At 41.7% G+C, this 20658-nt stretch overlaps 1 protein-coding gene across 1 annotated transcript in view; it reads right to left on the bottom strand.

Annotated features, from left to right (window-relative positions):
* Window positions 1-1003: 1003 nt before the first annotated feature.
* LOC144522549 (F-actin-monooxygenase mical2b-like) overlaps window positions 1004-20658 on the bottom strand; it is a 93617-nt gene continuing 73962 nt past the window's right edge. Inside the window, 13 exon segments of the mRNA XM_078257719.1 lie at window positions 1004-2155; window positions 2258-2331; window positions 2460-2562; window positions 3893-3986; window positions 14341-14430; window positions 14517-14590; window positions 16125-16495; window positions 16671-16846; window positions 17045-17170; window positions 17172-17255; window positions 17431-17552; window positions 18450-18500; window positions 20437-20595. Coding sequence (XP_078113845.1) covers window positions 1935-2155; window positions 2258-2331; window positions 2460-2562; window positions 3893-3986; window positions 14341-14430; window positions 14517-14590; window positions 16125-16495; window positions 16671-16846; window positions 17045-17170; window positions 17172-17255; window positions 17431-17552; window positions 18450-18500; window positions 20437-20595 — 1745 coding nt within the window. The 3' untranslated portion in view covers window positions 1004-1934.

The following is a 20658-nucleotide window of genomic DNA, read 5'->3' as shown; positions in this document are numbered from 1 at the left end:
AATTGACAAGGGTCCAGGCCTAAGGACATCTATAGGCCAAAATTGACTTTTGGTCATAGCGCCCCCCGCTGGCAACAGGAAATCAGCTTTATATGACAAACATCATCCGATTTACATTATGTATGGTCTACATGTGATACTGAGCCGCCCCCTATACATTAACCACGCCCACTTACACAGACCACGCCCCCTTTCATAACATTTGAACCATTTAAGGTTGAGTCTTGTGTGAGGTGTCATTAAACACAGCAGAATTCCTTCTTCATTGGTGATGGTTGGACCCGCCCCCTACGCGTAAGCCATGCCCCCTTTCATAACATTTGAACCGTTTAAGGTAGACCCTTGTGTGAGGTATCATTGAACTCAGCAGAGAGTACCTTCTTCATTGGTGGTTTGGCCCACCTCCTATGCTTAAACCACGCCCCCTTTCATAACTGGTGACCTATTTAAGGTAGTCTTGTGTGAGGTATCATTGAACTCAGCAGTTTATTTTTGATTGGTGATGTTTGACCCGCCCCCCTATGCTTTAGCCACACCCCTTTTTATAACTTATGATCCGTTTGATGTACACCCTTATGTGAGGCATTAATGAACTCAGCAGACACTTCCTTTTTTATTGGTAAAGGTTTGGCCAAGCCCCCTTTCACAGCTAATGAACTGTATGACGTAGAGTATTGTGTGAGGTATCATTGAACTCAGCAGGGAGTTCCCTTTTCATTGCTGATGATTTGCAGTGTCTGAGTGCTGCGCAAATGCACGGTCGCAAGGAGCGGCGTCCGCCAGTAACGCACGCAGAATCGCGAGGGCCCGTCCAACGCTGCTTGCAGCTTTAATTTGTATCCTTTTGTTCTCCATTTAAAAGACTTAAAGCAGAATAACATTAAAACATATACAAACATAACACAGTTTTTAGCATGAATATATAACTTATTCTGAATTTAGTGTTAATTCACATGTAAACAAACTTAATATTTAAAGCACAGGGACTAAATAAGAAGTGTGGATCTTTTTACTTTTTACTAAAACTCATGTAAACACAATATTTATTTTGACTCACAGCCCACACACTAGGTTTAAACCAGCAAATGAAACAATCACAGTTTAACATGACAGTAGTTAGTCACAGGGTAAATCTACTCTGAATTACAAAAAGTATCAACACTTTTAGGCATGTCACATATCTGGCCACACCCAATCTGTGATGCCACAGAAAGTTGTTTGCCTTGACAGCTAATGCAAGACAAGGGTTGTGACATCATTGACTAGGGTGTGGCCAGATGTGCAACATGCATGAAAGTTTCAACCTGTGCAGATGCAGTTTTCTGCCCTGTGATTCAGTTTTGAATTATGTGCCAACTTGAGTCACAATGGAGTAAAAAGGTGAAATTTTTAGCCACCTAGACGAGGTACATCTCACCAGCTGGCTACAAATATGTGGTTAGGATTACATTTGTGTTCAATGTTGTCTGGGTGTAAATCCAATTTAATATTTATTTGACAGCATTCCAGCACAAAGTGAAAAAATAACAATATTAAAATACACACACACACACACACACACACACACACACACACACACACGCGCTACAAAGTGACTAACAGTGAATTACATAAAGCACATCTCTCGATTTATGACACAAATGTAAAACAAGCCAGCTGGTTTATGTGCCAAAATGATTAGCTCAAGTTCCATTTCAATTTTCCCCAGATTCTGAGCTCAGCATACCGGCACAAAATGAGACTAGATGATTTCATTACATTCCCATCCTCACCACATTAGCTAGATTTGTAGATGATAATAGGCTAGATACAAACTAGAATGGTAAAAATGCACCCTTTTTATAAAAAAAAGTGTTATGTAGAGCCTTACAGTACTTTTCTACCCTTTACTATCTATCCTGCTCTTTACCACTGAGATGCTCAACATTCAACCTTCACTCCAGCTTCTCCTGCCCCCAGCTTTCATCGGCCTGGGCCCAGTGAAACTCGTAGCCCTTGGACAGCACAAGGCTCTCCAAGTCCCTATCCTCAGCCCTCTCCTTCAGCCTTTGCTCCTCTAGTATAGAGACCAACATGTCTCGTTTCTCCACTGTCCTCATGATCTCTGACAGGATCTCCTGCTCTTCCTGCAGCTCAGAGGCACTCTTCTTTGTATCTGAAATGAGGTTGAAGAGAGTGGAGGAAGGTAGCAGCAAGACATTTATGTACTATTATGTCTGACTATCAGATTGTGTGTTTGTGTCTGTTCATCCCTTACCTTCTATTGCCATCCTGTGTCGTAGATCCTGCTGCAGTTGGCTCTGTGTGTCCTCCAGTTCAAGCTCCTGAGCGCTAAGAAAGAGAGCAGGACATTTGATGTCCTCTACTGGTAAGAAATAGGAATTGCAACAATACTAACAATTGATGTTTTCCTTTACAAGTCAATAATTAGCCATGTGTCTTGTGATGCAGTTACTTACAAGATCATGAGTTCAGACTCATAGCGGGCCAATTTGTTCTTCTCCAGAACAAGTTTAAACCAGGACTGATAGAGCTGGGCCTCGTCATCTGTCTGAGATGATTCTGGGAGGGCAAAAGTGAGGAAGCATAGAGGGAGGAAGAAGAGAGGGAGATCGGTGGGGATGAACAAAGCAGGGATGGGAGGGAAGGACGGAGGCAGGTTGAAGAAGAAAAAGAAAAAAGGTTTCAGAATTTTATTTTTATTACATAAAGCCATTACAAAAAAACTGGAATGAAACCTTAATCCCAAACACACACAGGCCATCTGCTTTGTCGCAATTGTCACTGTCTATTGAGAGTACACACATTAACAGTCAGTAGTATTACAAGTAGGGCTGTCAAAATAATGCGTTCATTTCGATTAATTAATCTGAGAAAAAATAACGCGTTAAAAAAAATAACCAGATTAATCCATTCCATATTGACATTTGACCCGGAGCCGTTCTAGCCACCATTCGACTGTAAAATGAAGGAGGGAGACGAGAATGTGCTGCCTGGATTATTAATTGGAACATTTACTTGTAAAAATCTTCTTCCTGTCAACCCTGGCTACCAAAATCTGGTGCCACTGATATGTCTGCGCTTCTCTCTGATGCTCTGAAGACGATACAGGCAACACAAACACCGCTGCACGTGACGCTAGTTAACACTATACTCGACAGCAGCTAACGTTAGCCTACCGCTAGCTAGTAGCTGGATAAACACGGTTACAATGCTGACAGCTAACGCTAAACGGTGTAAAGTTTGACTGTGTTTCACTGTAGAGGATTCAACACCGGTATGTTACAATCTGTAGCTGCCGTCGGAGAAACAACACAGATGGTGCGTTCAATGAAACTGGTAAACTACAGCCTCGTGGTGCATTTGAAGTTATTGTAAATGTCCTTTACCATCTGTTGGTTGTTTTTGTTGTTTAACAGCAATTTACTAGTGAAATAAGTTATTGTTATACATTATTATTAAACATTTCATTTTGACCATATGGCCTTAGCAATAAACAAGCCGTTCTTTAATGTCAATGTTTAGTACCCTTTTTTTTCCCCTTTTCTTTTTTTCCTTTCTTAAAAAGTATCGGTTCAGGCACCGTTAATTATGTATGCGATTAATTTCAATTAATTAATCACAGAGAATGTAATTAATTAGATTACATTTTTTAATCGATTGACAGCCCTAATTACAAGGCAATGCTTTTTTTGGTCTGAAAAGTATGGGCACAGCAATAAAAAAAAAAGAATAAGGCTTCACAGTGAAATTCTATTGTATTGTAGACTTAGATTAAACCAAGGTGTTATGGTTCAGAGTTCTGTCATTAAAAGTAGCTTTGGGATGTCTTGTTCAGGCTCAAAGACCTTTTGTAAGGTACTGGTCTGTGTGTGGGAATATTGTTCAGCACCTGTTTCTCCTCTTATGATTTTTTCTATAGCCACTCCTCTCTCCTCCAGATCTCTCTGTTTCTCTGAAACCTCCTCCAGTTGTCTCTGGATAGCCTGGGCAATACACAAATAGAACATTATGTGACACACATAATCAACGGAAATGATTATTTATCCATGTTTTGAGATATCTTTCTCTGAGATTTCAGCCTCCACCACAATGACATGTAAGTGGAAGGGTTTTGTAAGTGAAAGTTGGTGGTGCTCACAAAAACCTCTGCTGCAATATCTCTCCAGAAAGTGTCCCTACTCTGAAAAGAACACACTGTCAACTAGGGATGTCACGAGAACCGATACTACTGATACCTTCCGGTTCTAAAATTACAAAACACTGACGATGCCCATTTCTTTGAAGCATCTTAGGCACCGTTTGCGACGATGCAAGTGTTAGCAGCATCGGTGCTGCGCCTCTTCTGGAACTGATGGGGGCAGTATGCGCTTCAGAGTGTTCCAGTCGATCGATTCAGAAGAAGGACGTCACGAAGAAGTGGCCGAAGTCACGTCTTTCTACTTCCGGTACATACGAGAGTCAACTCTACCCGACCTAAAAAACGGCATGTTCACTGCAAACTCATGGTCCTCTCTTTACGATTTAGCTACAGCCCCCCTCGCTTGGCTTCAAATAACTCACCGTTGTCGGCTACGGCCGCTGAACAGGCTACACGTTGTAAAGAGCCGTGGCTCGCTTGCCTGCTCCTACGGTAGCATTAGCAGTTAGCAGGGTTAGCATGGTGGCATTAGCCACGGTTAGCCAGGACCAGTCGGGAACACTTTACTGGCAGTGTCTCAATTGTTTTTGCGAGTAACCAACTCGGGTACTCTAGCTATATAATTCAATGTGAGTACACGAATGTTGAAATGACAAAATGCCTGTCCCTTGTAGCCGTGATAAATTAGCCTGAAGCTAATGCTTAGCTACCTGTTAAGAAGGAAATAATTCTCGGCGTCCTTTTGGACTCTATATTTACCCGGGGTTTGTAACGTCTCTCGTCATGCAACTGTTAGAAACACTGTTGTTGTTTTTGCACAGTACCTTTTGAAAAGATGCCTGCAAGACTGGAATGTGTCTGAGGACACTAGTTGTTCATTGCACTTATCATATTATGCAGTATGCTCTATTGCACATGATTTGTATGTCTTGTTATGCCATTTTGATATTTTCAAATATTTTAATAAAGAAGTTCAGTTTCAAGTTAAAGTCATGGAATCTTAAATATTTTTTTTACCGTGGTATCGAAATCGGCATCGAGAATCGTGTTATTTTACTGGTATTGGCACCGACTACTGAATTTTTGGTATCGTGACACCACTACTGTCAACAGTTTTTGAAGCCACCATATCTTTGGTAGAAACCAGTTACAATGGTACAAGTTTTACATGCTGTGAACACCACACAATATTCCATTAACCTTCATTGTATTTGGGTCATGAAAAAAATCTAAGAGACAGATATCTCAAAACCTGTACATAACACAAAACATTTGGGAGTTTAAAGGGGACATATCATGAAAAACTCACATTTTTAGTACTTGTGCACATACATTTTGGTATCTGGAGCACTTACCAACCCACAGACTGAAATAAGACAACCCAGTCTTAATCTTTACATTAAAGCTATAGTGCGTAGTTTCTGTCTGTAATTTCCGCCCCCATGAGGAATTGCAAGTAATGACAACAACACTGTCGGCGCGTTCACATGATATGAGCCTTCCGTGATCGTGCACACGCCCACAGTCCTCCATCATGCAGTTGCTAGTAGCCAAGGAAAACACGGAGGATTATCAGGAATCACTTCACATGGGTAGGCACTTGTAATGACATTTCAAACATGTCCTTTGTCCCTCATGCCATCATACTCTATAACTCCTCACTCGGGGGGAGGAGGAAACAGGGTAAAGAGGACAGAACAGAACAGGAAGGAAGGGAAGGAGTGGTAGCCACTCACTCATTCACTATGCAATTACTTAATAATCTACTCACATACATACCTGGACACTCTAACTGCTCTTAACTGCTAATTTATTCACTGTATAATAACATAATGCCATACACAGTCCTATATATATATATATTTATCTTTATTTATCTGTAGTTAATTGTTCTTTTACTGTTTGTTTACTTTTTGTTTACTTCCTATATTTAGCTAAAAGTTTTATTGTTATTGTTATTCTTATACTGTATTTTCTATACTGTATTTTTTTATACCTCTTTATTTTCTATACAAGTGTTTTGTAAGCTGCTGAAATCTGCTGCTGGAAATCTAATTTCCTTGCGGGAGTCATCCCAAAAGGATCAATAAAGAGAAGTCTAAGTCTAAGTCTGTTAAGAGGCTAAAAGCACGTTTAAAACTTGCCCGGTTTCAGCCTCCTGGGTGCTAACGCTAGCAGGAGGGTAACACGGTTTAGGCAACACCAATTGTTTTTGTTTTTACAAACTTTTTACAAAAATTTACAAACAACAGACCTACGGGTTGAAATTGACCAGAATTCTCCTTTAAGAAAACATGATGGACTCTTCAGAAGAGGTAATTATCTTCACTCGAACTTCTGTGCAGGAAAGTCACCGGACGACACAATCTTCTGAACATAGCTATACTGAGAAATACAGAGAGAGTCGTGTGGAGCTGATAGTCTTAATTAGCTTTGAAGCAACTCATTTGGCAATGGCTTGAATTTAACGGACATTTATTAATATCAAAAAGTTACACGCTATTCACACTCATGACACAGCATCGGGAGCAATTCGGGGTTCAGTGTCTTGCCCAAGGGCACTTCGACATGGGACTGCAAGGCATCAAACCACCGACCTTCCAATTGGTAGACGACCGCTCTACCACCTGAGCCATAGCCTACATGCCGACCTGTCAATCAGGTGTGTGTCGTGTATTTTAATGTGTCTATTAAAATAACTGTGAACTTGTTTTTGGGTGTTGTCCATGTTTTCATTTTAAACTTCGGATCCTCTCACTGTGTTTTCACTTCATCAAAGTTAATTGGAACATTTTGTTCGCCTAAAAATGTCTTGTTCAGTGTTTGGTAGCACCTCGTCATATATATATATATATATATAGTATACAGTATACAATATTTTCTGTGCTTGATGAGAAAGATGGTTACTGGCAGGTGAAGCCGGACAAAACATCATCGCTGCTTTGCACTTTCAACACCCCATGGGGGAGATACAGATTCAAGCGCCTACCTTTTGGAATCAAATCTGCAAGCGAGGTCTTCCAGCAATGCAACTGTGAAAGCTTCAGAGACATTGAAGGAGTTCATATCACTGCCGATGATATGATTATTGCGGCTTCTACAGAGACGAAACACGACGAGATACTACAGAAAGTGTTGGCCAGAGCAAAAGAAGCAAATGAAAATCAATAAAGACAAAATACAGTTTAAAGAGGACAGTGTTAAATACATGGGACATGTCACTGCAGAAGGGGTGAAGGCAGACAAAGCAGAAATTAAAGCCATCACAGCAATGCCGCCACCTACCGATAAAGTAGGACTACAGCGAATGTTGGGCATGATAAAATACCTCGCACAATACATTCCAGGTGAGGCCACCCTCACAGCACCTTTGAGACAGCTGCTGCGTAAACCCTGGTATGGCTGCGGCAACTCGAACACGATGAAGCCATTAAGAAGCTCAAAGTGGCCCTCACAAATGCACCAGTGCTCAAGTTCTTTGATCCAAAGAAACAGCTTGTCATACAGGCCGATGCATCTAAGGACGGTCTAGGAGCATGTCTGCTACAAGAGGGACACCCAATAGCCTATGCATCGAGAGTGCTGACTGAGCCTGAGAGGAATTATGCACAAATAGAGAAGGAGCTATTGGCCATTGTGTTCGCTGTCAGAAAGTTTCATCAATACGCTTACGGCGTGAGAGTTAATGTTCAATCAGACCATAAACCACTGGAGAACATCCTAAAAAAGCCACTGGGCACAGCTCCGTCCAGGCTACAGAGGATGTTACTCCAACTGCAGAGAAATGACCTAAATGTCTTCTACAAGCCAGGTAACGAGCTGCTGATTGCAGACACACTGTCCCGAGCTGCCATACAAGAACAAGACACAATAGAGGATGACATGGCTGAAGAGAAAGTGATCTACACTTTGGAGCCCACGGAGGCTCTCAGCACAGTATCTCTAGAAAAGGGTGAAACAGAAAGATGAAACCCTACAGCTCCTGCAAAGCAGGCACAGACATGGCTGGCCACATCACAAGAAACACATGGATATTTGTATGGCACAATACTGGCCTATCAGACACACTGTGTCAATGAGAGACGGCATATTGTTTGCTGGTGACAGAATAATCATTCCAAGCGTGCTTAAACAAGAAATGCTGCATAAGCTACATGTGGCGGAATGCAAAGTACAAAGGCACTAGCCAGAAAACACTTTTACTGGCCAGGAATGACGAGAGACATCGAACAAATGATTGAAGCCTGCAGCGCATGTCAACAGTTCCAGCCAAGAAACCAGAGAGAGCCGTTGATCTCACACGATATACCTGAGCTCCCATGGCTCAAGTTGGGAGCAGACATCTTTGAAATTCAAGGTCAGTCATATCTCTTGACAGTGGACTATTTCTCAAAGTACCCAGAGGTACTGAACATTAGGGACAAGTCATCACACACCATCATCAGGAAAATGAAATCAGTGTTTTCCAGACTAGGAATTCTAAAAGAGATTGTGTGTGACCACGTTCCATTTGCAAGTCATGAAATGCATACAACTACTACTACTACTACCATGCTGTTACTTTGCAACAGCATGGGGCATACAACTCACTCACTCTAGCCCAGGCTATGCACAGTCTAATGGCTTAGCAGAGAGAACTGTAAAAACTGTGAAGCAGGTGATTAAGAAGGCACAACAAACAGGAACAGATCCTCTTCTTGCACTTCTCACCCTGAGGAACACACCTGTCACAGGTATGGAATATTCTCCTGCTCAGATACTCATGGGCAGGGTGCTGAGGAGCACTCTACCAAGCTCCAGCTCCATTCTCCAGCCTGCACACTCTGTTCTCCAAGACCTACAGAAAAGACAGTGACAGTACTACAACAGAGGTACAAAGCAGCTTCCTGAACTGAGCCCTGGCGCCACTGTGCACATGGAGACTGCACAGGGCTGGCGTCCAGCTGTGGTGACAGTGGAGAGAAGCGAACCTCGTTCCTACAACATTGTATCCTCATCTGGGCAGCACTACAGGCGCCATCTGAGGATAACGCCAGTCTGCACTCAGGCGACCTCTGATACAGACTTCGTGGATGAGGACTTGCCAGACTCATCAGGTACAAGTGCAGCAGAGAGTATAGACTCTCAGCCTTCATCCACACTGAATCCAACTCACCCCAGGAGCAGACGAGTCGTCAGACCTGAGAGGTTTAAAGACTTTCAGATGGGTCAACACTGAGAGTTCGAGTAAGAGATGTCAAGCTTTGGGACCACATCTTGTAAGACTAAAAAGAGATTAAAAGATTTTAATGACATGACAAGAAAAGTGGCTTTAAAATGTGAAATGTTTGGTTATCCGTTCTAATATAATATGATAACTGTTTGGTAACAGATCTTCTTGAATAGGTGAAATGTGTGAAGTCTGAAATATTGTTCTCTTATAATATGCTATCTTTGGCAGAAAGGTTGTCTATTCAACATGCCTTTTACAGAAGTTGACACAAGATAGATGTTGTTCAGTCAGTGTCTTGTAGGTATTAACAAATTAGAAGAACAATACCAAACTTCATATTAATGTGAGTTTATTAGTACATCACATGATGTTCAATACAGATTTGTCAGCAATTCAAGTGTTGAAGGTTAATATCCATGTTAAGAAAGGGGGATGTAGTATATAGTGCCGCGCACTGATACACTCAAGGTTAATGAGACGTGCGTAGGGGTACAGTGTCAGCGTAGTATGTGATGCAATGTGAGATGTACGCACATTACTTGTATGGCTTGTGTTCCACTTGGCTATAAGTGTAAAATAAACATGCACTGAGAAATCGGCATCTGTTCACTACTATGGTCATGACAACAAACTATTACAGGTATGCACCCCCACTAACCTGGAAAACGGTTTTAAAAAGTGTTAATACAACGTGTCAGAGGAATACAGCGTCTCCTGCAGCGGGGAGTCAAAGGCAGAGGGACCACAGCGTTCACTAACGTTAGCTTCTTGTCTCATCTGGGGTCTGATAAACAGTAAATTCATCAAATTCAGTGTCCACGATGCTATTTTCCAATAAACTGTAGCTGTCATATTTCAGGGGACCCGCGTGAGTGCGGATTTCATTGTCGCTGTTTGTCACTTTGCCTAAGATTGAGTGACAAGTAGTACACGCCCTGTTGTTTATTTGGTTGCCATGACTTCGCGAGTGATGACGTCCTGTCACTGTTCCAGTTGCTCACCCTAAAGGGGAGAGAGAGCGGATGACAGTTCGCTTGAGTTCAGTAGAGCAGACGGCTCTGCAGTCGTGTAATTACGACTTTATTACTTTTCATAAATAGCTGAAGGAGCGGCGGTGCGCGGTGTACATAGCGGAAACCCTGTTGTGTGTCTGTCCTATTTCTGATACCGTGGCGGCAGAAATTTTACTGTGGAGGGCATAACAGAGGAAACACTGATTTATATATAGATATATATATACACACACACACACACACACACACACACACACACACGTGCTGGTCATATAATTAGAATATCATGAAAAAGTTGATTTATTTCAGTAATTCCATTCAAAAAGTGAAATTTGTATATTATATTCATTCATCACACACAGAGTGATATATTTCAAGTGTATATTTCTTTTAATTTTGATGATTATAACTGACAACTAATGAAAACCCCAAATTCAGTATCTCAGAAAATTAGAATATTACTTAAGACCAATACAAAAAAAGGATTTTTAGAAATGTTGGCCAACTGAAAAGTATGAACATGAAACGTATGAGCATGTACAGCACTCAATACTTAGTTGGGGCTCCTTTTGCCTGAATTACTGCAGCAATGCGGCGTGGCATGGAGTCTGTGGCACTGCTCAGGTGTTATGAGAGCCCAGGTTGCTCTGATAATGGCCTTCAGCTCTTCTGCATTGTTGGGTCTGGCGTATCGCATCATCCTCTTCACAATACCCCATAGATTAGGGTGGGTTAAGGTCAGGCGAGTTTGCTGGCCAATTAAGAACAGGGATACCATGGTCCTTAAACCAGGTACTGGTAGCTTTGGCACTGTGTGCAGGTGCCAAGTCCTGTTGGAAAATGAAGTCTGCATCTCCATAAAGTTGGTCAGCAGCAGGAAGCATGAAGTGCTCTAAAACTTCCTGGTAGACGGCTGCGTTGACCTTGGACCTCAGAAAACACAGTGGACCAACACCAGCAGATGACATGGCACCCCAAACCATCACTGACTGTGGAAACTACACTGGACTTCAAGCAACATGGATTCTGTGCCTCTCCTCTCTTTCTCCAGACTCTGGGACCTTGATTTCCAAAGGAAATGCAAAATTGACTTTCATCAGAGAACATAACTTTGGACCACTCAGCAGCAGTCCAGTCCTTTTTGTCTTTAGCCCAGGTGAGACGCTTCTGACGCTGTGTCTTGTTCAGGAGTGGCTTGACACAAGGAATGCGACAGCTGAAACCCATGTCTTGCATACGTCTGTGCGTGGTGGTTCTTGAAGCACTGACTCCAGCTGCAGTCCACTCTTTGTGAATCTCCCCCACATTTTTGAATGGGTTTTGTTTCACAATCCTCTCCAGGGTGCGGTTATCCCTTATTGCTTGTACACTTTTTTCTACCACATCTTTTCCTTCCCTTTCGCCTCTCTATTAATGTGCTTGGACACAGAGCTCTGTGAACAGCCAGCCTCTTTAGCAATGACCTTTTGTATCTTGCCCTCCTTGTGGTCGTCTTTTGGACAGCTGTCAAGTCAGCAGTCTTTCCCATGATTGTGTAGCCTACAGAACAAGACTGAGAGACCATTTAAAGGCCTTTTTTGTTTTGAGTTAATTAGCTGATTAGAGTGTGGCACCAGGTGTCTTCAATATTGAACCTTGTCACAATATTCTAATTTTCTGAGATACTGAATTTGGGGTTTTCATTAGTTGTCAGTTGTAATCATCAAAAGTAAAAGAAATAAACACTTGAAATATATCAGTCTGTGTGGAATGAATGTATACATTATACAAGTTTCACTTTTTGAATGGAATTACTGAAATAAATGAACTTTTTCATGATATTCTAATTATATGACCAGCACCTGTATATATATAAACTTAGCATAAAAAGTAAGGAAATTTGTGTTTGGTAGATTATTTCTCTGTGGTAACAATGTTTTTTGGCAATAAATCTTATACCATTGGAAAGCCTGTTTAGTTCCCTTTCAAATGGTGCCCTATTTGTAAGGAACATGCATTTGTGGGATGAGCAGCGGTGCTGAGTATGTGGGTTGCGCCCATGAAAAATTTGCCAAATCTTCTCTGCCAATGCCAAACAGCTTATTCTGCCATTGACTTGTTTGGTGTTTGGTGGATTGGATGATTGAAGTTTGAAGAAACAAGACATATTGGCAATTGAACAATTTATTCATTTCACAAACAGGAGCCTCAGTAGCGTGTGGAAGAACCATACACAGCCACAACAGCCTGGCACCTCCTCCTCATGCTGGTCACCAGCCTGGTCACACACTGCTGTGGGATGGCATCCCATTCTTCAACCAGCATTTGTTGCAAGTCAGCCAACGTGGTTGTGTTGGTCACTCTGGCACGAACAGCACACCAAAGCTGATCCCACAAGTGTTCAATGGGGTTGAGGTCAGGACTGCTGGTTGAAGAATGAGATGCCACCCCACAGCAGTGTGTGACCTGTTTTTTTAAGAATTGTGACCAAATGACATTTGATATTTATATATTTATATTTATACTTTAGACCAGTAATTCAATGAGAAAGGTATGTTGAGTTTTGAAGACCTGAGAGCTAGTTTTGAGGTCCCCAGGACATCCTTTTACTTTTATTTTTGCTTAAGATCAGCCCTAAAATGTTATGGAGTGCCATGGGGAAACAGTCTTGAGGCACACCCAGTCATTAAATGGTTTGTTGATTTTCCTGTGAGAGGATTAGTGTCCAAGATTTATGCTAAACTGATGCAAGTATCCATAGGAGAACTCCCAATAGTAAAGAAATGGGAGTGAGAGCTGAGCCCTGAGGGGAACACAATTAATTGGGAGACAGTTTGGGACATTTTCCACTGTTCCAAGAACCCAAATCACCAGTATATCCACTTCAACATATGTCATAGGACATATTGGACTCCTCAGAAGAGATACGTCTCTAAAGCCATTCGCACTCCCTATTGTACGTTCTGTCAACCTGAACAAACTGGAACTTTCCTGCATATGGTCTGGGAGTGTGAACAGGTGCATGAGTTCTGGAATAAAACATCAATAATATCCGATGTGATAGGATGTCGAATTCCTACTGACCCGATTGTTTTGTTACTTAATAACGACTCTAAATTACACCTGCTTGGGAAAATTGGGCTAGCTGGCTCAACTGCAACCAAGAAAATAATCGCTCAACGCTGGCTCCCCCCTCATTCGCTTTGTATAAAACAGTGGTTAGCGTACTTTCTAGAAATAGCAAGGATTCAAGCTATTCTATTTTGAAGGGCTGGCTGCACAAGTCTAATTTAAGGCTCTCACAAATAAATAGTATGGGTATATTATACATTTTCTGAATCATCAGAGTGCCTTGAGTATTGAAGTTGTTGAGTTTTGTGTCCCTGGTGTTCTTTCATGCCACAGGGATACAAGAAAGCATACAGTTTAGGCGGAAATTGTGAGAAAATGTGTGTTATTTCTGGTTTAAAGAAGTCATTTGACCTCTGTGTTTGTCAGACAGATTCAGTACTGGGCTTAAATGAAAGCCCAAAAGGTCCCCTTTCCAATGATACCAAGCACCATATTATAGAATATGGACAATATCCCTACCATGAGCCTAAACCAGATATACACCAGATTTCAAAAACGGAATTTATCTCAGGGGGTTAGTAACTTCATGAGCTGAAAAAAAGTGATTTCGCTACCACCCCTGCACTGCTATCATGATTTTTCTAGTACTAGGGGTGTATACCTTGCCAAAAATCACTATGAGACTTTGTCCCCCCAGATGATACCAATGGCCCAAATTTAGGGCCCTGGCTCATGGACTATTAGGACTAACGTCATAACGTAGCTAACATAAGGGCGAATATTTGTGAGTTGCGAAATACTCAAAGAAACACTTCAGCAGCTGTATTCGAGCGGGTAAGGTGTAAGTAAGAAAAACTGTCCTTAACACACGTTAAGAGATGCAGTGAACCAGTTCATTAAAAATGAATGAATCTAAATAGTACCTGAGCTCTGTGAAGCCTCTTCAGCAGTTCTCTTTTAGCCTGCTGGGTCACCGTCTTCTCCTGCTTCCTCCTCTGTCTCGCTGGACACAGCTGGGACAAGAAGTACAGAACATGCAAATACAGTATCTATGACAATTCCCTGCATTGTGCTGTACATATAAATGGTCTGTACAAACCTTCTGATTGGATGTCAGGTTTTCATTTTCATCGTCACTAGAGGAAGGCTCTTCAAGATTCTGTTGTCTGGAGGCTAGATTAAAACAAAAGAAATTAAAAAAGTTAGAATAGCCAAGTAATTTTAAGTTTGTACAAACAAACTGCTTCCATGTATAACTTGTAAAACCTATAATATTTCATGGTGTGAATCTATCCATGACAATTGGACACATTGCTTTGGTTGAATTCATAACATATATCATTGACATAAGCAGCATGTTACAAGGGGTCGCATAGTGCTTCACTTTTAAGCTGGCTACTGTCACAGTGCGCAGGCAGGTAGAAAGGGGAGAAGAGACAGGGTGCGGGGGCCGGTGTAGGTAGGAGAGACAGTGGGACGCGACTGGAGAAAGACGCCGCTGAACTGGATGGCCCTGGGCCTTTCATTACAACTAGTGTTGTTGTAACGTTACCCTTGGGAGTTCAGTGTTTCAGCGCGGGGACATTTAGCGGAGAGTGAAGCCCACAGGCACACAGACAGAGTTGTAACTACTATGTTCTTATCATGTCTCGTCCTGGTCGCTCCATAAGCCCCATGTTCCCCGACGATCCATGTTGGGAACAAAAAAAAAGTCAACACACCATGAACCGCCGCCGGCAGGCAGCTCCACAGCAGCTCCAGCAGCACACCGCCCATTGCAAGTCCTCTGCGACGCTGCGTTAGATCCACAACTCCCCCTCCATTGTCCGATATCTACTCCTTAATTAAGTTCTAGACACTTTTCCCTGTGTGTACATGTACACACATGGGCCAGTATTCTGTTGTGCAGCCTGGAACACTGCATTTACGACCGTGGTTCATTTTCAATATCCTTGAAAAACTTCCAAACTTTCTTCTTTGTAATTCCCATGGAAACTAGTGTCTGAGATCTACACAACCTACATTCAGAACACCACACCAGCTGGTCTCAGACCAGTGGTCTGTATGTAAATTTTGGGGCGTGACAAAGGTACAGACCAGAGCCAATTTAGGTACAGCCATGTTGACGTCAACTATTAGCTTCATTGGGATTCGCCCGTTTTCAGCGGCAGTTTCAAATTGTGAGATTTGCATAGGAAAGGGGTGTCAATGGGACTTTGAGGTTCTCTGTATGCCCATTTTACCCACCGAACTGTCATTATTCAACTATCACAAGGTAAACTCAGTTTTGCATTCTATCACCCCTTTGAAGGACGATGGATGGGTGCGGCTAGGTGGAGCAAACATGAATAATTGGAAGGGGGTCTGGGGGTTTTGTAATTTAAAACAAATTTCCTGCATTTCCACACCACCTAACCTCTTGTCAAGGAACAGCCACCTATATTAATCTAGATTAGATCCCAAATAATTAAATCAACAGGACTAATGCAAAAATATGAATAGCCACGTTACATTTCAAAGAGCCGACTCTTTGATTTGGCTCCTTTGTGAATACTGCAAGTTTATTTTTAAAAAGACAAAAAGTGGGGTAGAGAAATTACCACTGCTTCAAATAATTAAATAATGGGGATGCATTTGCTCCACTTGCTCTATTGCTCAGGCTTCTATGGGATCAAGTGCCAAAACTTTTGGGAATCACTGCACTAACCTTTGGTTCTGAGGTTGATGAGTATCTTTTGCACCTCCTGGTCCTGCCCTTCACTCTCTGACTCCTCCCTTTTCCTGAGGCTCAGGGATGAGAACAAATTCACCCTCTTGCCTGGCAACGAGGCCATGTTGTCAGTGAACACCCCTCCAGTGTGACTAGAGCCCTTTAAGGAAACCTGCTGTAACAGAGAGGGAAGGTCTCGCCCGGTTCCCCATGGATTAGCCCCTGCAGATGCCCCCTGAGCTTCACGCTTGCCGGCTTTCGTCTCATCTCTGGATGACTCTGGACCCATGATGCTTAAGAGGGAGCTAGAGCTCAACGCTCCTTCTGACATGGGCCTCTGTTTGCAGGGACCGTCACGTTTGGTCCTCCTGGTAAAGTAAAAGACAAATCATAATGTACATTCAATTTGAATTAAATTCAGAAATGAATTGCAAGAGAGGCAGTTTGGACTGATAAGACGTTTGGAGTCTTACAGAAAAATCTTTCCTACAGGAGCTTTAATGTGGTGCTTAAAATAAACAATGAACAGTATTTTATACAAACATTGTGACTGCAGTGTTGGACCTGCTGGAGGGATTGGTCACACTAAATGTCCTTCTGAAGGCGTTTGCTATAAGCTGAAAGGCTGAGGGGGACGAGGCAGAGGTTTGGCTCTGAGATGGTTCCACGTTCTGGCCCCAGTCTGTCTGAAGCTTATCTGCTTCTGTCTCTGCTTGTACCTGATAAAACATCAGAGGACAGGAAAAATGTGGTTTACATAATGTGGAATTAACTCCTCTTATCTCGCTGACATCACTGTCTTTGGACCACTGTGTTATACTGGAAGAGTAGTGAGAAATAAAGAGCAGAAAAAAAAATATGCAGGCCTATTCTTCTTTATAACAATTAATATAGCCTTAATAAATTACTAACTCCACCTTGTCTTTATGTTGATGTTTGTTTTTGGTGTTTGTGTTAATCGGAGTTTCCTCTGGTGTGACCAGAAGGTCCCAGTTCAGAAGCTTCTCTTTTTCAGAAAGAGATAACATCAAGCGTTTTTTTGGGGGTGGACAAGTTACAGGCTGTCTTTATTGTAGCTGAGTGCTCTTTGCTCTTCTCGGCTGATGTCTTGGAACTGCCGTCAGAGTTCTGAGAAAACAGGAATCTTGTGAGTGCACAAAAAGACTGCCAACACAGGATTATTAAAAATATCTATGCAGTGTCTTCTGCATAATTATGCAGAAGACATTGCTTTAAAAAAAGTACACATACACTTCATGTTAAGTGCTTCTAGTAAATCTAGAATAAATTCCATGTGACATACAGTTTCTTTTCCTGCTAAAGGGATCTCCTCAAAGTCAGAGTCCACTTCAGGGACAGTCTCTGGTCCCTCTTTGTCAGGAGGCCAGCTTTTCTGGAAGTGCTTGATGAAGATCAGAGGGAAGGCTGTATTAGGGCAGAAAGTACACTCTTAGTTGTTGTTTGGGAGAGCTTATTGTAAGTCACTTTGAACAACTGTGTCTGCCAAATGAATGTAATGCAATGTTATTTAATCGATTTTAAAACAAAATACTAAATATTTTCATTTTGAATATTTTGTGACATTCTGCCTCTCAAACAGTAACATCACTTTAAAAACTTTGCGAAAGCTCAGTTGTTTGTTGGAACACGCTGACTTATTAGGACTTTAGCTTATTCACCGTATTCCCCAGAGTTAGATAAGTCCATACATACCCTTCTCATCTCCGTGCGTGTCGTAACTCTGTCTGACGCACCCACCGCTAGCCTAGTTTAGCACAGATCCTGGAGGTAACCGGCTCCATCTAGCCTACTGCTCCCAATAACTGACAAACTAACACCAACATTTTCCTATTTACATGTTGTGATTTGTATAGTCACAGCGTATACAAATAACAAGGTCACATGAGACACAGCCATCTTGTAACCGTATACATACTGGGAACTATATTCTCAGAAGACGAAGCACTGCTACTTGGGCGGAGTGATTAACGCAACACCTGAAAAGCACCGTTGTTACTCTCTGCTCCTTACCACAGGGCTTTTCAGGTGCTGCAAGCAAATCACTCCGCCCAAGTAGCAGAAGTTGCAGTGCTCTGCCTTCTGAGACAAAAGAACAGCTCTCAAAACAACAATACTGACCTCTAGTGTTGTACATGCTACGTACAGTGTTCATATCTGTCAGACACAGTCACTGTGCAGTGCCTTTTCTTGTCCGTTAGGAAACATCCCCACTGACAGTTTTTTGATATTTAACACTGCATGCTTGTATTTATGTGTACACATCACCGAAAGCACACATATAAATGAAACTCAGGTACTCACTCGCTCTGATCTTCCGTTTCCATTGATTACTCTGTTTGGTGTTACAGTAATCTACAGAGATGAAAGATAGAGGTCAAAACAAAATGAGACCAAAAGAAAGCGACCTGTTGCATGATAACTACAGGTTAATATTACAGCTTGGTTGAAACAATCCTGCTTGCAGTTACAATATTACAAAAACACAGATTACTCAACTGGGAAAACATGGTCAAATATTCAAATCTATGTCTTGTCTATAAAATTATTCACGGTTTATCATCCCCTCCTCTCCACCAGTTTGTCGACATCCGAACAGCTGATCACAGCAGAACCAGAGGTGCAGCGAGGGGAGATTGCATCATTCCATTTAGGAACAGTGTATTTGGACAAACTGCTTTTTCTGCTCGAGAGTTCAAGAGTTACTGAGTGGAACCTCACCCCCATAACCATCAGAAATCTAAACACATATAGTACATTCCATTTCCAGTTAAAGAAATGGCTCATTGATAATCAGAGTTGTCAACATTACCATTAACTTCTTGACCTGCTCTCACTGCCCCCTGCTGGCTTCTTGCCTTGTGTGTGTGCATGTGTTCATGTCTTTGTCTGATGTTGGTCTGATTGTTGGTCTGCTATGTTTTATTGTACATTTTAGCTTAATAGTACTTTTTACTAAATGTATTGTAATTTTTAATATTGTAAATATGTAATTTTACTTTCTTTTAGGGTGACTTTTACCATCTATCTAGGGACTGCAGATGAAAAATAGCCTTCTGGCTAACTCTGGCATATTGACAGAATTGTTTATTAATGTGCACTGTCCCTGAATAAATAAATAAACTGGAAATAGCGTTGGCTCTGGTTCTCCACACTTACAGCATGTCACATATTCAGTGATTACAGGTGATTAGCATCATCTCAAAATAAGGCTCATCATCTCTCATAAATAGAAGATGAGAAAATAAGTATGTATAGCAGCTGTATATGTCAATAGTAAATGAGGGGGAAATATATGAAGCAAAGTACACCCATATGGCCATGCAAGCGGCTCTGAGGCTGTATGTATAGACACATCTGTGCTTTGAGTTAAGTCGAGAGATATGGTAGTGGACCGACTCCCAACCAACATCCCCAAAGCCCCGGCGCTAGCATGGCTAAAAACTTAAATGAATAGACTGCTCACATTAAAAAATGTAAATCAACACATCCGGCTGCATCAGTTACACTGAGTAATCCATACCTTATTTTTTTAATGTACAAATCTACAGGACATCTTCTGTATACCTGTGCAACTAGACACATTTTTATAACTAATACTAACTGGTATGTTTCCTTGACTAATGCTGGTGGCTTACTATCACTCAGTATAGTTTATCTTAAACTGAACAAAGGACCGGAGATTACAGTGTCTGAATGAACACATGGAGGATTTTTTATGTTTACTGTCTCACAAGCTGAAAAACAGGTCAATCTATTAAAAAAAAACAAGTATATTTAAAAAAACTATATCCAGCCAAGAGACTCTGCAACAACTAAATACACCAGTACATGGCAATGCAGCAGCTTTAAAAGCTACGACTGTTGAATTAGCATTGTTCCTGCATGTGCAGACGTGTGTGGACAGACTGTTGAGCCCAGGAAAACTGCTACTCAGATAAAATAACAAACATTCAGCTAAGTGTGGCAGAAAACCTACAGTCAGTCGCATCCTGTTCTCACAGACATTACAGAGGGAGGGACTCCAATCAAAACACACACACTTACCAAGTATAGGGTCACTGTTAAAGTTCAGCCAGTTTAAGATTCTCCTTCAGGGAATATCATATTTTCAAGTTATAACAAATCGTGAGACACTCATTTGTGCAGCACATTATCTTACCATCTTTAGGTCATTGAAACAGAAACAGTATGTACCCAGAGCTTAAAAATCAGATCACTTACAGTACTGAAGGAGCCACACTTGAACGAACTCGTATGATTTCATGTGACAAAATGGATTGATTCTGACCTTTACTACTGTCCTGGCTTTGGCCCTTGGCCCCTGTAGTATCTTGTGCTGTTGGTTTGACTATACAGGAAGCATCCAGAGCTTCAATAGCCATCTCTGTGTCTTCAGGAACGCTTTTCTGACCTTCATCAAGCTCTGAATGCAAGCTGGACGCCCCACCTGCAAACAAAAAAAAAACAGTAGGTGGGCTTTAATTTTTAACTAGATTTGCCTAAATGCTAA

The sequence above is a fragment of the Sander vitreus genome, chromosome 8 (assembly GCF_031162955.1).
Source record: "Sander vitreus isolate 19-12246 chromosome 8, sanVit1, whole genome shotgun sequence".
Taxonomy (NCBI): domain Eukaryota; kingdom Metazoa; phylum Chordata; class Actinopteri; order Perciformes; family Percidae; genus Sander; species Sander vitreus.
This window is presented reverse-complemented; position numbering and strand designations above follow the sequence as displayed.